The sequence below is a fragment of the Podarcis raffonei genome, chromosome 5 (genome assembly GCF_027172205.1).
Source record: "Podarcis raffonei isolate rPodRaf1 chromosome 5, rPodRaf1.pri, whole genome shotgun sequence".
Taxonomy (NCBI): domain Eukaryota; kingdom Metazoa; phylum Chordata; class Lepidosauria; order Squamata; family Lacertidae; genus Podarcis; species Podarcis raffonei.
The window spans coordinates 101,878,943-101,892,421 of NC_070606.1; the positions used below are offsets into that span (position 1 = coordinate 101,878,943).

At 58.9% G+C, this 13,479-nt stretch overlaps 2 protein-coding genes across 5 annotated transcripts in view; both read right to left on the reverse strand.

The window, feature by feature from the left end:
- Nucleotides 1-222: 222 nt before the first annotated feature.
- Nucleotides 223-3,351, reverse strand: XXYLT1 (xyloside xylosyltransferase 1). Its single transcript, XM_053390906.1, has 4 exons — nucleotides 2,866-3,351; nucleotides 2,597-2,744; nucleotides 1,881-2,013; nucleotides 223-1,090 (listed from the first exon to the last, which is right to left on the reverse strand). Exons 1-4 carry the CDS (start codon nucleotides 3,334-3,336, stop codon nucleotides 694-696), a joined length of 1,149 nt encoding a protein of 382 aa, XP_053246881.1. The 5' UTR covers nucleotides 3,337-3,351; the 3' UTR covers nucleotides 223-693.
- Nucleotides 3,352-5,410: 2,059 nt separating this feature from the next.
- ACAP2 (ArfGAP with coiled-coil, ankyrin repeat and PH domains 2) overlaps nucleotides 5,411-13,479 on the reverse strand; it is a 32,151-nt gene continuing 24,082 nt past the window's right edge. For 2 of the 4 annotated variants that reach the window (XM_053390901.1, XM_053390902.1), the window contains 8 exons: nucleotides 12,579-12,787; nucleotides 11,811-11,915; nucleotides 10,581-10,661; nucleotides 9,782-9,969; nucleotides 9,556-9,665; nucleotides 8,852-8,962; nucleotides 8,402-8,463; nucleotides 5,411-5,612 (listed from right to left, as the gene is read on the reverse strand). In XM_053390901.1, the coding sequence (XP_053246876.1) occupies nucleotides 5,509-5,612; nucleotides 8,402-8,463; nucleotides 8,852-8,962; nucleotides 9,556-9,665; nucleotides 9,782-9,969; nucleotides 10,581-10,661; nucleotides 11,811-11,915; nucleotides 12,579-12,787 (970 nt within the window). In that variant the 3' untranslated portion in view covers nucleotides 5,411-5,508. The remainder of the gene's footprint in view (nucleotides 5,613-8,401; nucleotides 8,464-8,851; nucleotides 8,963-9,555; nucleotides 9,666-9,781; nucleotides 9,970-10,580; nucleotides 10,662-11,810; nucleotides 11,916-12,578; nucleotides 12,788-13,479) is intronic. The other 2 variants (XM_053390904.1, XM_053390903.1) reach the window with 1 other exon arrangement.

Sequence of the window (13,479 nt, forward strand, 5' to 3'; positions counted from 1 at the left end):
ATTCTGCTCCTGCAGAAGGGACAAGACTCCTGGCACCCTCTCCTTCTCCCCCCAGGTCTCACCCCCTGCCCCACTGCCTGACAGCAGAAGAACCACACCATCATCCCCAGGACAAGGCCTCCCAGCCCCACAGTCTCCCCTCGGCCCAAGGGCAGCAGGGCCTTTTCCCCACAGCCCCAAAGGATGTTGGCGAGGAAGGCCGGGGCAGAGGGCTGAGTGCTCTAGTGGCACTGGGGGCCAATGGATCTCTGCAGAATCCAGGCTTGGTCCACACTAAGCTGTTCTTGCTCCGGGTGCCACGATCCTGCTGCCTTGCTGGGCACGTGCGCTGCAGCCAAGATTGGAAAGTGGATGGCCGCACTCTGCAGTCAAGGGGGAAACGTTCACAGCCCCCCAGGGAGCTGCCAGGGAAATGTCCAGCAGGCGGTGTCAGCTCCAGAGAGGCCTTGGGCTCGCCTCCCTCTCCCTGCAGTGTCTGGGTCCCAAAACAACAATCGCTGGCTGGTGGCAGAAGGCACTCAGCTCCCATCCTTCCTGCAAGGCCCATGAGGATTCCTCCCAGGTAGACCCCAGTTGTGCGCAAGGGAAAGGGAGCAACCTCCACTTGATGGAACCCCCCGAAGAGACATGTCGAGAGCCCTGCAGTGACCACAGCACAGCTGCCGCCCCCAAACTCCCCCTGGCCAGCAGGGGCTACTCCTGGGGGATGGGCGTGTTGCAGTTGCCGTGGTAGATCCGGACATGGCCGTCGCAGCGGAAGTAGTGGTCAAAGACGTCGCGGTAGCCGTGCTCACGCCACCAGGAGCAGAGCTGCCGGTTCCAGGTGCAGTCGAGGACGTGGAAGAGCTCCGGGTGAGCCATGCCCACCAGCGTGAAGAAGTCCTGGTCGCCCAGGTGGCCCCGGAAGTGGAACTGGTCCGCCAGGCGCTGGGCGGCGCCCGGCTCCAGCAGGCGGTTGTAGAGCTCCGAGTGGCGCATGGCCTCCAGGTTCAGCAGGAGGACCCCGCTGTTGAATCCGGGGAGGCCGTCCGGCGGGGGCTCCCCCACCTTGGTCCCCGGGTGCTCCTGGCGGTACTGCCAGAAGAGGTGCCTACACAAGAGGAAAGGCAAGTCAGAGCCCTGCAGGATTAGGCCAGGGGCCCGTCCAGTCCAGCATCCTGTTCTGCTTCTATTAGAAAACTCGCAATCAGGATTCGAACCCAAGAGCAGCTCTGCCCTCCTGCCGTTTCTGCAGCTGGGATTCAGAAGCGTTGCTGCCTCTGACTGTGAAGGGCAGAGCTCAGGCCGTGGGGCCGGCAGTCATGGACAGCCCTGAATGTGTCTAATTCTCCTTTGCAGGGACAGCCCAGGCGGCAAAAGTCCTCCTGTCTCTTCCAAACAAAGTCAGGAAGGAAAGTCGGGGGAATGAGCACAGCCAGCCCCATCCCGGGCCCCTGCTGGCAAGAGCTGCGTACAAACAGCTGGCAAGAGCAAAGGAAGGAAACATCTGGAGAGCAGCCCCACTCCCCAGCCAGCAGAGGAGATGGAGGGCGGAGTTGGCCCCCTTCCCCCCCAGGCTCCATGTGACAGCAGCAGTGCCGCCCTTGCTACATGTGTCCCATGTCCTACCAGGTGTTTGTAAGCAGCAAATGAAATTGACAACCGCCCCCCCCCAAAGTGAGCTCCTGTTGAGTTTCACACTGTGGGCCCCCAATCTCCACCCCAAGAGCTCACATTCCCCACAGATTTTCTGGCCAACTTCCCTTCTCAAATCTTTTGTCCTGAGCGTAGGGGGGGGGGATTCTGGAAAGCCACCTCTTGAGCACCCCTTGTGCCCATGTGCAGCTTCTGCTAGGATCCCAAGTACCCCCCCCCCCGGAGCACCCACTGCTGGCACCTACCGATAGACGGGCTGCATCTCGTGGACGATGCCAATCACGGCCCCTTCTGGGAAGTTGTCAAACTCTTCAAAGAGTTCCCGGATGTTGGTCCTGTACTCCACATCAAGGTCCACCTGAATGATCCGCGAAATCTCTGTGGGAGAGGGGCAAAGAGGAGCCTCTGAAGCACCTTCCCTGCTCCCTTGGTCCTCCCCAGGCACAGCTTCCACCCCCCAAGGGAGGCTTCATTCAGCCCCCACCCAGAGGAAGAGGCCAGGGACCAAGACCATACATGGCAGTCAGGTAGGGGGCAGGGGGTGGGTCATGGGGGCTCAGTAACTGTATATTGCACCTTCTCCCCCTCTCCCTGCTGCACTGAGATGAAAGGGGGGGCAGTCTTTGTGGTGCATTCTGGGACAGGGCTTTCTGCTGCCAATGGGGGGGGGGAGGCAACATGGAACACTTTCCTTGTTAGGTGAGAGAGAGAGAGAAGCCGAGAAGCCCCTGCCGCCACGCCCCTTCTGCCCCAGTGGCCAGGCCAGGCCCTGGGGCACCTCATCCACTCAGTCCGACTTTGGTGATCTCACCTGGCGCTGCCACCCTGGCCGAGCTCACCCCCTGGACCCCAAGCGCCAGGCATGTGGAAGCGCTTCTTCAAGCAGGAGCGCCAAGGATGCCAGGGAGGCGCAGGGAGGGGGCAGGTGGAAGGAGGGGGTGCTGCCCATCTGCCTGCTGACCTTTGGGCAGGACGCGGTGCATGGCCAGCGAGAGGAAGAAGAGGGAGTCGCCATAGTAGGTTCCGGCGCCGGCGCTGAAGAGCTTCTGCATGGCCTCGACCAGGGGCAGCAGCTTCTCGGCCACCACGTCCACGTCGTGGAAGACCACCTGCGGGAAGCGGGAGAAGCAGCCGTCAGGGGGAGGGATGCGCGTGGCGGAAAGCGGGGCTGCCCGCGCAAGAGCCCCGGCCGGGACCGAAGGGACTTTGCGCCCGGTCGCGGGAGCGCACCTTGTGCTGGAACTGCGCGCTGCGCAGCGCGTCGCGGAGGACGGCCTTCCCGACGGGGCGGCTGGGCGCGTCGCTGAGCAGGTGCAGCACGAGGGCCTGGCGCGGGCCCAGCTTGGCGAAGCGCGCCAGCGAGCGCAGCGCCGCCTCGGCCTTGGATCGCAGCGCCGCGTTGCGCTCCGCCTTGGCCAGCAGCAGCAGCACGTGCAGCTCGGCCTCGCCCGCCGCCCCCGCCGCCGCCCCCGCCGCCCCGGCCAGCAGCTCCTCGCCCGCCTTGGCCTTGCTCTCCCCCACCGAGGCGGCGGCCGGGGCAGGCGGGGCGGAGGCGGGCGGCGGGGGCGGCGCGCGGGGCTCCGGCGGGGCGGGCGAGCGCGCGTAGTAGAGGGCGCACAGCACGGCCAGCGCCGCCGCCGCCGCCAGCGCGCACGGAGGGGGCCGCAGCAGCGACGCCGGAGACCCGGCCAGACGCGCCATGCTCGGCGGCGGCGGCGGAAGAGGCGGAGGAGAAGAGGCGGACCCGGCAGCGCAGCAGCAGCAGGAGGAGGAGGAGGAGGAGGAGGCCGAGGGGCTCCCGGCGGGGAAGCATCCAGGACGGAGCAAAGACAGGACTTCTCCTCCAAAGGGTCCCAACGCAGATTTAACACCCCCGGGATGCCTTTCAAAGAGGATCGGGGAAATTCATGGAGAGAGGGATGGAGGGCTGCCAGCTGCTCTTGCGCTCGGATCCAGCTGGGCCACCGCTGCGAGAGCAGGATGCGGGGCGGGGGCGGGGCTTGGCCCGATCCAACAGACACCATCTCTCCTCGTTTCCCCCGGAGGAGGCCCTGGGGGCCTCTAGCGGGGCCCCTGCCAAGCGAAGAAGGGCCCCCCTTCGCCCGCGCCAGCCTCAGATCGAAGGAGACAAGGCGGCGACGGGCAGGAGCCGCGGCCACTGCAGCCCATCAGGCCCCGAGATGCTCTGCAGGGAGGGTGTGCGGGCAACAGCCCAGAGGCAAAACAGGAGGTTCTGGGCGGCTGCTGTGGAGCCCCTGCCTCTCCATCACGGCTGCCTGAGAAGCCCACAGAAGGGACCCGATTGGCACAAGAGGATTCTCCTCTCCTCTAGCCTAGCTCTCCATGAATTTGTCCTTTTAAAGTCACCCAGGTTGGTGGCCCTCCCTGCCTCTGTGCTGTGTGGAGTGTCTGTTATCTGTCCTGAATCTTCCAGTATTCAGGTTCATTGGATGTTCATGAGTTCTAGTTTTAGAAGAAAAACCTCTTTCCACTTTCTCTAAAAAAAGTTCCAGGCACTGCAGCATTTCTCCGTGGGGCCTTGTTCCACACACCCCCCCTTGATAATTGTGGTTACTCTTTTCTGAACCTTTTCCAACTCTACAATATCCTTTTTCAGGTGAGGCAACCAGAACAGTACCTGGCATCTCAAATGTGGCCACACCATAATTTGTATAACAATAGCATTATGAGATGGGAAGTTTTGAGATCCTTTCCTAATGACCCCTAGCACGGAATTTGCCTGTTTCACAGCCACTGCACACGGGGTCGGGATCTTCATGGAGCTGTCCACTGTGGTCCTGATGTCTGGTTCCTGGTCAGTCACTGCCAGTTCAGACTCCAAGAGCATGTGATTTTTTTGTGTCCTGATATGCATCGCTTTACACTTGTTTTCACTGAATTGCACTTGCCATGTTGCAGCCCCTTCGCTACGCTTGGAGAAGTCCTTTCAGAGCTCTTCACAATCTCTCTTTCAACCACCCTGAATAATTTAGCATCACCAGCAAACTTGCCCCCCTCCCTGCTCACCCTTGACTCTAGATCCTTTAGGCACCATTTAGAAAGCACAGATCCCGATCCTTGGGGGCCTCCACTTTCTCCATTTGCAGAACTCCCCATATTCCTTCTCTTCTTGCAAAACCAGTTCCTGAGCCATAACAGGACCTTTCCTCTTTGTAAGCTCAGCTTTGTCAAAAGCTGGGTTTTTTAAAAAATAAAATCTTTACTAATATATTCCACCAGTTTTCCTGGGACAGTCATTTTTAAAAGTGGGTGTTAGAACATGCTGGGGGGCAGAGTGAACCCAGTGACTTGGCCAGAGTCTCCACCATTCCAGTGTTGAGGCACCACAGTCAGTAGTTGCAAGCCTTTGATGGTCCCACAAGCTGCTCTTGGCTAGGAAATGCTGCCCCCGAGAGGAAGGCTACAAGGGCAGTTTGAGGACACAGATTGGGGGGGGGGGGAGAAAGTTACCATCAGGGAAGATACAAGAGAAAACTGCTTTGAAGTTTCATTTCTGCCAAGTGATACATAAATCTTGTGAAGGACATAAATAAGACAAGCTCTTCCCTGCTGTCTGCAAGCAGCCCCCCCCCCCCAAGGAGGGAAGGCAGCTCAAAAAGGGGTGGGGTGGGGGAGATCCAGGTGGGAAGAGATTCCTGCAGATCCCCCCCCCCCCCCCGCTCAGCATATCTACACCCAGCTTCCCTTCCTTCTCAGCCACTCTGGTTGCATTTTCCAGGTGATACAACTGCTAACAAACTGCAAACAGCATCTATTACTCAAAGCAGCGTTTATGTATAAAAAGGAGGGATGAGCTTTCAAGGAGGAGGCGGGGGGGGGGCTAGTCTTGGTCTCCCCCCAGCCCCGGAGCCTTCAGGGCTTCTGCACATCTGACGGATGAAAGCGGTTTAGCTTCTCCGGGTTATTGGACGCCATTTGTGAGAAGTCTCGAAAGATGTCCTGGTAGGTTTCATCTCCTGCATGAGGAAGAGGGAAAAATGGCATTGGAGAATTGCGCTTTCAGTGAAGGGGGCGGCAGAGGAGCACAGCCATCTGCTGCCCCTCCCAAGAAAAGCACCCTGGTGGCTGAGCATCCAAGGCTTCAGCTGGGTAGCATTCCCACCGTGAGCATCTCCTACTACTCCAACACCCCAAAAAACCAGCATCCTGCTGCTTGCCTAAAACTTGCACTGCAAACTTCACTTGCAAAGTGGTTCCCCCAAGTGGGCCCAGGCGCTGAGGCCTCCCCTGTCCCCTCCAGAGCCTCACCACTTGAGGGTGGTTTTAGTTAGGACTCTGGTCCTCCCAGACCATAATACTCCAGCCCAGAAGGGCTTCCGCAAGCCTTTGGAAACCCTGCCCCTGCCCGGCTGTGACTCCCAATGTGCTCAAGGTGGGCAAAGCAATGCCCGTCCCACAAGGGGGTTCACGGGTCCCGTTTCCCCATCAAGAAAAGCCGCCCTGCATCTGCTCCCAAGCCCTGGAAAAGCAACAGAAAAAGTCAGACTCTACCTGAGGAGAGAACCTCAAAGGCAGCCAGAGAGAGGAAGCTCAACGTTAGAGAAACAAAAGATGCTGGGAGGAAGGAAGGAAGGAAGGAGAGAAAAGCAGCTTCCCACAAACCCAGGCAAGAAGAGCACCCCGAAATTGACCCCAAGCGCTGAGCAAGGGAATGGGGAGTGGAGGTGGCGCCAGGAGCAGGAGCCAGGGAAGACCTGGGATTCTTGTGCGTGGGGTGGAGCAGTCTCTTCTGGCGCCCGCCTTTGGCGGGGAGGGCCCAGCCCTTTCTACTGCCTGGCCTACCCTGAAATTGCCTTGACTGCCACTGGGGCCAGAGCAGGCTGGCAGTACATTCAAGTCGGCCCCAGGAGAGTCGGGGGGGGCAGGCACAAGCCAGAGGGGCCCAGGAGGGCCAGCAGCGGCTTCTCTGGGGACTGGGCACCCCCTTTGCCAGTTTCCCCCAAGGAAAACAGGAGCTGCTGCTGGGCATTTGTGCTACGTGGTCTGAAGTGGGCCTGGGAAAAGACCTCCCAGGGGCCCAGGCCTCATTGGCAAGACTTACCCACCAAAGGCACCCCTGGGTGCTCTTTGGTAACATTCAAGGTGCAGCGTCTCTGAGACAGACAGGGTGCGGCTGCTCCTGGATGGGTAAAGCTCAGCTGCCCAGCAGAAGCTGTTTCAGGGGACATTCATTTTGGGTTCAAGTTTTGGCCACTCGAGAAACAGAAACTCCCGTATGAAAAGAGAGGAAACATAAAGTGCCCTTGAATTTCACACTGTGCTGCATTCGAGGATCAGTAGCCAGACACATTCAAAGGACCTGTGTGCATTAATAGTGCAAAACGACTCGCCGCTCTCCAGCCCTGACTCCCCAAACCCAACTGAAAAGGCACCAACCGGGGAGAGAAGCGGGTACAGGAGGCTCCCTGGGGCGGAGGATGGGAGGGTGCAGTGGGGGCGGATGCCCCAGGTGTCTTCGCTAAGGGGGGGTGACATTTGGCAGTCGTGGGTGGGCGGTGCGCCGAATGTCCGCCATTGGCAGCTCGCTCCGCCCCCAGCTGCAATGTGTGCGTCGTTCCGTGCACCAAAGCGGCTATCCCACACCTGGGAGGGCCTCTGTGCCCCCCCCCCAGGGCCCCTGCTCCCAGGGACTGTGGATCTGCCAGCGAGGCTTGGCCAGGAGGGGAGAGGAAGACAGGGGGCATCAGCACTTGCTAGGCCGGGAAGAAGCCCCCAGGGAGGGGAGCAAGAGGACAGCTGCCAGAGCCCCCTCTTCAGGGAGGAGGGCAGAGCCAGGGCGGGGGCTTGGACGACCAGGCTGGTTTCCAGCTGTGTTTCTGGGCAGGGACCCTGGGCTCCCAGCCCAGCCCTGGCCACCCAGAGAAGAGGGCCTCTGGTGGGGAACTCAATTTCTGCCCTCCTGGGCCACTTGTCACCATCTACCTTTGCAAGAGCGAAGGGAAACCCAGCCTCTCCTGCTCCTGCCAGGCCCTGGAAGGGCGGCTCTGAGCTCCCTGAGCAACTGCAGCCCTTCCTTGCTTTTGATTGTCAGCTCCTCGCCCACGGGGCGACCGAAATGTTCAGGACCAAAGGCTCCCGGCAGCCCCTGGGAAAAGGTCCCAAGCTCGAAGGGATGGGGAGAGGGGCAGGGGGCTCCCCCCACCCCAGCCAGCAAAAGCAGCACAAGGAGGCAGAGGCAGGCGGACTTGGAGGCAGAATTAGGCAGGGGCGCAATTTGACTTTTCTTGGCCCAGGTTCCTGGAACGCTCTGAGCTGATTCCTCCGGGCAATGGGCCTGATCCTGCCCAGGCTGCTGCCATTTCTCCACCCTCCCCCAATTCTCTGAAGAGCACATACAGTAGCCAATGCCCCCCCCCCCTGAAATATACTGGCTGGACGGGGCTTTCACAGCCCATCCCCTCAACGCTCCGGTGCTATTATGAAGCAGGGGAAGGCTGGCTTTGCAGTGTGGCCAAACCGCCCCCCCCCGCATTTCTCTGGACAGGGCTGTGCCTAAAGGGGCTTTGTGGGCCTTGGCGCCCGTGGGGGAGGGAAGCGGAGAAGCGGCTGCCCACTCCAGGTCTCTCCTGGGGGGAGAGACAGGGGCCATTCCCGGCTCTGCTCTGGGTGCAGCAGTGCCAGGGGGTGGGCAGCCCCTCCCACCAGACCAGCAAGGGCTCCGCTCAGGCCTCATCCAGCTGCAGGCTAATGAACTCCTGGATGCACTTCCGGTATTGCATCTCAGTGGGGTTACTGGAAGGTTGACCTGGCTGGCCGTAGAGTCCCTCGGATTCCCGCATCTCCTCGTTCATCCTCGCTAAGCGCAGCCTGTGAGGAGGAGAAGGAAGAGGGCACAGAGTGAGGTGGGGCGGAAGCTGAAGTGGGTGGCCTTGCAGCACCCACTACCCGCCCGGGAGGCAGCCCCTCTGAGCTCTTCCATCCCCAGCAAGGATGGGAAAGCGGGGGCCTCCATGTGTCCCTGGGCTGACCAGGCCCAGCTGAGCATCACGCCTTGGGAAGAGATCATATCTTGATTGCCAGCTGCTTTTCTCCGTCTCCAAGGTTGGCAAAAGAGAAAGTGGCCTGGAGGCCCTGGGCAAAGAGAACACACACACCCCGGCCACTGTGCCCCACTCTGAGCTGACAGGCTCTGTGGTCTGACGGCAGCTCTGCCCCTGGGGTGACAACTGGGGGGGGGGGGTCCAGCCTTACTCACAGCGTCACTATATCCGCGTTGGCAGCTTCAATGGCCACACTCAGGGGGTCCTTCCCTTCCTCGTCCGTGGCATGTTGGTTGGCGCCCCGTTTCAGGAACAAACACACCTGCCTGCGAAGAAGAAGAAGAGGAGGAGGACTTTGGATTTGATATCCCGCTTTATCACTATCCGAAGCAGTCTCAAAGCGGCTCACATTCTCCTTTCCCTTCCTCCCCACAACAAACACTCTGTGGGGTGAGTGGGGTGAGAGGCTTCAGAGAAGTGTGACTGGCCCAAGGTCACCCGGCAGCTGCACGCCTGTCATCTCTCCTCCCACAAAGCAGGACCCCCCTTGCTCTCCTCCAGGCCTGGCCACCCCCCCTTACTCTGCTAATTCATTAATTGTCATTGTTCATTAAATTTCTACGCTGCCCTTCATCCAAGGATCACTGGGCGGTTTACAATATAAAGACACAACATAGTAACAAACAAACAAAAAATAAGGCCTCGCCCTCAGTTTAAAATGCAGATTGTTTAATTAGCCAAAGGCTTGGGAGAAAAAGAGATGCAGCGAAGACGCCTGGTGAGCCTCCCTGGCGAGAGCACCCCACAAACGGATGGGGAGCCACCACAGAAAAGGCCCCTTCAAGATAAGCACCATGCAGGCTTCTCAAGGCCCTTCCTCCCCACCCCCACCAAGAAGGGCAACGAGAAGCGCACCTACCCGGTGTGCCCCAAGACGGTGGCATGGTGGAGGGGGCCCCTGCCCTTGGCGTCCCGGAGGTTCACGTTGGCCCCGTTCTGGAGCAGGAATTCACAAGTGACCAAGGAGCCCTGCGGAGAAGACCACAGCTGAGCTGGGAGCCCAAAGAAGGCCTCAGACCCACCCCCTGGCTCTCCACCTCCGCCAGCTGCCTGGCACTATGGGGCCGGGAGAAAGCAAGGCTCACCCCCAGGACGGCCTGGATCAGCGGCGTGGACCTGCCCTCTGCTGCATTGACCCAGTTGACGTCCGCCCCGTGTGCCAGCGCCTCGGCCATGCCAGGAAGGCTCTTCTGGAAGGAGGCCAAGTACAGCTGCAGCCCCGGAACATCTGGACGGGCGTCTCGGGAAGCAGCAGCCTCAGGCCTTTCAGCCTCTGGAAAGGGGGGGGGGAGAAGGAGGTGTGACTCCCCAGACACCCTTTACAGAGAGAGGAGATCCGGTGGACTTTCAACAAAGCACCTCACCCAAGATTCCCGAGGAAGCTTAGCAGAGAGGACGAAGAGGAGAGGTCCTCCGCGGGTTGAGTTTCAGGAAGCAGAGAGTAGGAATCCACAGACAGTTCTCCAAAGGGAGAAAGCGGAGTCCCCCAAGGATCGGGACTGGGGCCTGGGCTTATTCTAAATTGTTCATAAAGGATCTTGAGTCAGGGGTGAGAAGGCAGGTGGCCAAGTTTGCTGGTGACGCTAAATTGTTCAGGGCGGTTGAAACGGAGAGATTGTGAAGAGCTCCAAAAGGGCAAACAGAAGGGCACAAAATAGGCAAATAACGTCAGTTCCCCCATGCTCCTTTGATCCTGGCACTGCAAGGGGTTGGACTGGGTGACCCTCGTGGTGGCAACTCTACACTTCTATGATTGTACACCCCTGGGGTCTGGATTGGAGGTGGCGGACAGGGAACAAGACCTTTGGGACACAGCGGGGAGGGGAGAGACAACGGTTTGGCCATGCCAGGCTGCCTAGACTGGCATTCCGCCCACAAACCCACCTGGCTCATACAAGGTGCTGGCTGAGACGGCAGAGGCCAGCTGCTCCCTGCTGTGCTGGAAGCCGCTGTCGTTGCTGCGCACTGTGGGAAGAAGCAGCACGGCCATCAGACGCCCACACAGCAGCATGGCACCAACACCCCAGCGGGGTCTTGCCTCCCAAACCCCGGGTGGAAAAACAAGCACCGTCCTGGAAGCCCCACGGCTCTCAGGCTCCGTCTCCCCTTCAGAAGAGGGCAGCCAAAACAAGGAAGGGGGTGGCAGGACTTCCCTGTGAAGAACGGTTGCAGCACTTTCCAGTTTAGAGAAAGGGCGAGTAAGGGGGGAAATGATGGAAGTTTGTAGAATTATGCACTGCATGAGAGAGAATGGAGAAAAAAATTCCTTCCTCTCTCGTAACAGATTGTGGGCAATCAATGAGAAGAAGAATCTTGGAAGATTCAGGATAGAGAAAAGTAAGCCCTTTTCCACCCAGAACATACAGTGGTGCCTCGCAAGACGAAAAGAATCCGTTCTGCGAGTCTCTTCGTCTAGCGGTTTTTTCGTCTTGCGAAGCAAGCCCATTGACGGATTAGCGGATTAGCGGCTTATCGGCTTAGTGGATAAGCAGATAAGCGGCTTAGCGGCTTAGAAAAAGGGGGGGAAAGGGGAAAAAAACCCGCAGGAACTCACAAGACATTTTCGTCTTGCGAAGCAAGCCCATAGGAAATTCGTTTTGCGAAGCACCTCCAAAATGGAAAACTCTTTCGTCTAGCGAGTTTTCCGTCTTGCGAGGCATTCGTCTTGCGGGGCACCACTGTAGTGGAACTGTGGAACTCCCTCCGGCAGGAGACAGTAACCCATCTAGACGGCTTTAAAAGAGGAGGAGGAGGGTGAGAAAGGGTTCCTAGCCAGGGGGCTCAGCTCTGCTTCCACTGCTGGAGGCAGCAATGCTTCTGGATTCTGCGGGGGGGGGGGCTGCTTTTGCACTCAGATCCGCTTGCTGGTTTCCCACAGACTGCTGGTTGGCCCCTGTGAGAAGAGGGGCCACTGGCCTGATCCTGCAGGCTCATCTATGTTCTCAGGTTCCCTTCCAAGGTGTACACAACAAGCAGGTGAAGGACAGGCAAAGGGAAGCGCCAAGCAGGAAACTGGGCAGGTGAGAAGAAGGCACAGGGACAGCTCAGAGGGAAGGAGAGAAAGAGAGGGAGAGAGAGAGAGAGGGAAAGGGAGAAAGAGAGGGAGGTACTTACTACTCCGCAGCTTTGAGGCAGTATCAAAGTAGGAGAAGAGTGAATCTAGCTCATCGGGGCAGAACAGGGATTCCCGCCTCACCTCGTCGCTACTGACACCAACCCCTGGGGGCATGCAAGTTAGCAAAGCAGAGCCCAGCAGGCAGGAGGAAGGAAAGAAGGAAGGAAGGAAAGGAGGAGGAAGAGGAGGAGGAGGAGAGGGAGGAGAAGCAGCCAGTTAGTACGGGGTGGGCAGCAGAGGCACAACAGCCCTCCCAGAACGACACCCAGGGAGCTTCTGCAGGAAACAGGACCTCTCTGCGCTTCATCCAGCCTTGCGCAAACCTAGGAGAATTCCTGACTGCCCCTTTTCCATCTCTCCCCACATTCGCCCCACTGGCCCTTTCCGCAGCAGTGCCAGAGCCCGCCTGAAACCCCTTGGCCACCACACTTTGCCATGATGCACCCACCTGGGTCTTCACAAGGCTCTCCCCCCCCCAGTGCTCCCCCCCCAGTGCTCCCCTTCCACCCCAGAGCAAGGCCTGCCCCCCACAAGGCTTCCCACTGCCTCCCTCTCAAGCTGCCTGGGCAGTGCCAGCCTCCCTCGGGAGGCAGCTCAAGAGCAAACGCTCCCTTTCCTTCCGAAGGCAGAACGTCCACATGATCCGGACGACTCTGTTTCTTATTTCCTTGAGGGATGGAAGTCCGAAGAGGGGGCAGAGGAAGGAGGAGAGTTCTGGCTCCTCCCCACCGAGCCTCTCGTGGCACATCGGCGGAAGGGGCCCCTACCTCTCAGAGCTGCCGCTGCCGCCATTTGCTCCTTGGCTGTTGGGGGGGCCTCCTCTTCCTCGGCTCTCCCCTCCGGGCTGCCGCTGTGCCTTTGAGGCCCCTGGCTCCGAGGGCGAGGTTTCCCTCCGGAGGCAGCAGAGACAGCAGGACACCTCTCCACAAACCTCTTCTCCACGTACTTGGCGCGGATGTACTCCTCCCTCTCCTGCCTGCGCACAGGGAAGAGGCCAGATGAGCAGACAGGGCTGTGTGTCTCCGCGGGGGGGGGGGGGGTCTGTGTTCTGCAGCACCTCCTGGCCTGCCTTGCAGGGCGCAGGGAGGAGGCTGCAGGACACCGCTCCTTGCAAATCCCCAAACAAATCAATCTTGCATCTCTCAGAATAAGAACGGGGGTCGGAATGCAGTTCCTCCCTCAGATTTTGCACTGCACCAAATACTTGGGCCCTCAAAAGATAACAAAACATGTTTTAAAATGCATATTTACAACAAAGGGGATTTACTACTACTACTACTATTATTATTATTATTAGTTGAATTTATATGCCACCCTATACCTAAAAGTAAATAGGAATGTGTGTGTTGTTGTTTTTGAAAAACATGTTAAAAATCCACATCTAAATTTGCATTGTGGTTGCTGTTTTTCAGAAGCTGCAGATTAATGCAGAATATTTAAAGCAGGAGGTGGAGAACCTGCTGCCCAAGAACTGATTTCATATTGGGGAGGGGGCAGAGAGAAGCCATAAACTGCTGAGTCAGTTGGGGGGGGGAGAAGCCCCCCCCCACTCTACAGGCACCCAGTTCTGCCCTCTCTCTTCCCTGGCAGCTTCCTGAGTAAGAAAGGGGAAGGGGGTGATGGCCTCGCCCACTGGACCTCCCATTTCTTGCCCACCCCCAGGAACGA

What these genes read in the sequence shown, in the direction of transcription:
- XXYLT1 (XM_053390906.1), bottom strand. Translation starts at nt 3,336, where the DNA reads ATGGCGCGTCTGGCCGGGTCTCCGGCGTCGCTGCTGCGGCCCCCTCCG. An exon ending in GCACCGCGTCCTGCCCAAAG is followed by an intron (nt 2,014 to 2,596) that starts GTCAGCAGGCAG and finishes CCTCTCCCACAG; the next exon opens with AGATTTCGCGGATCATTCAG. An exon ending in GAGATGCAGCCCGTCTATCG is followed by an intron (nt 1,091 to 1,880) that starts GTAGGTGCCAGC and finishes CCTCTTGTGTAG; the next exon opens with GCACCTCTTCTGGCAGTACC.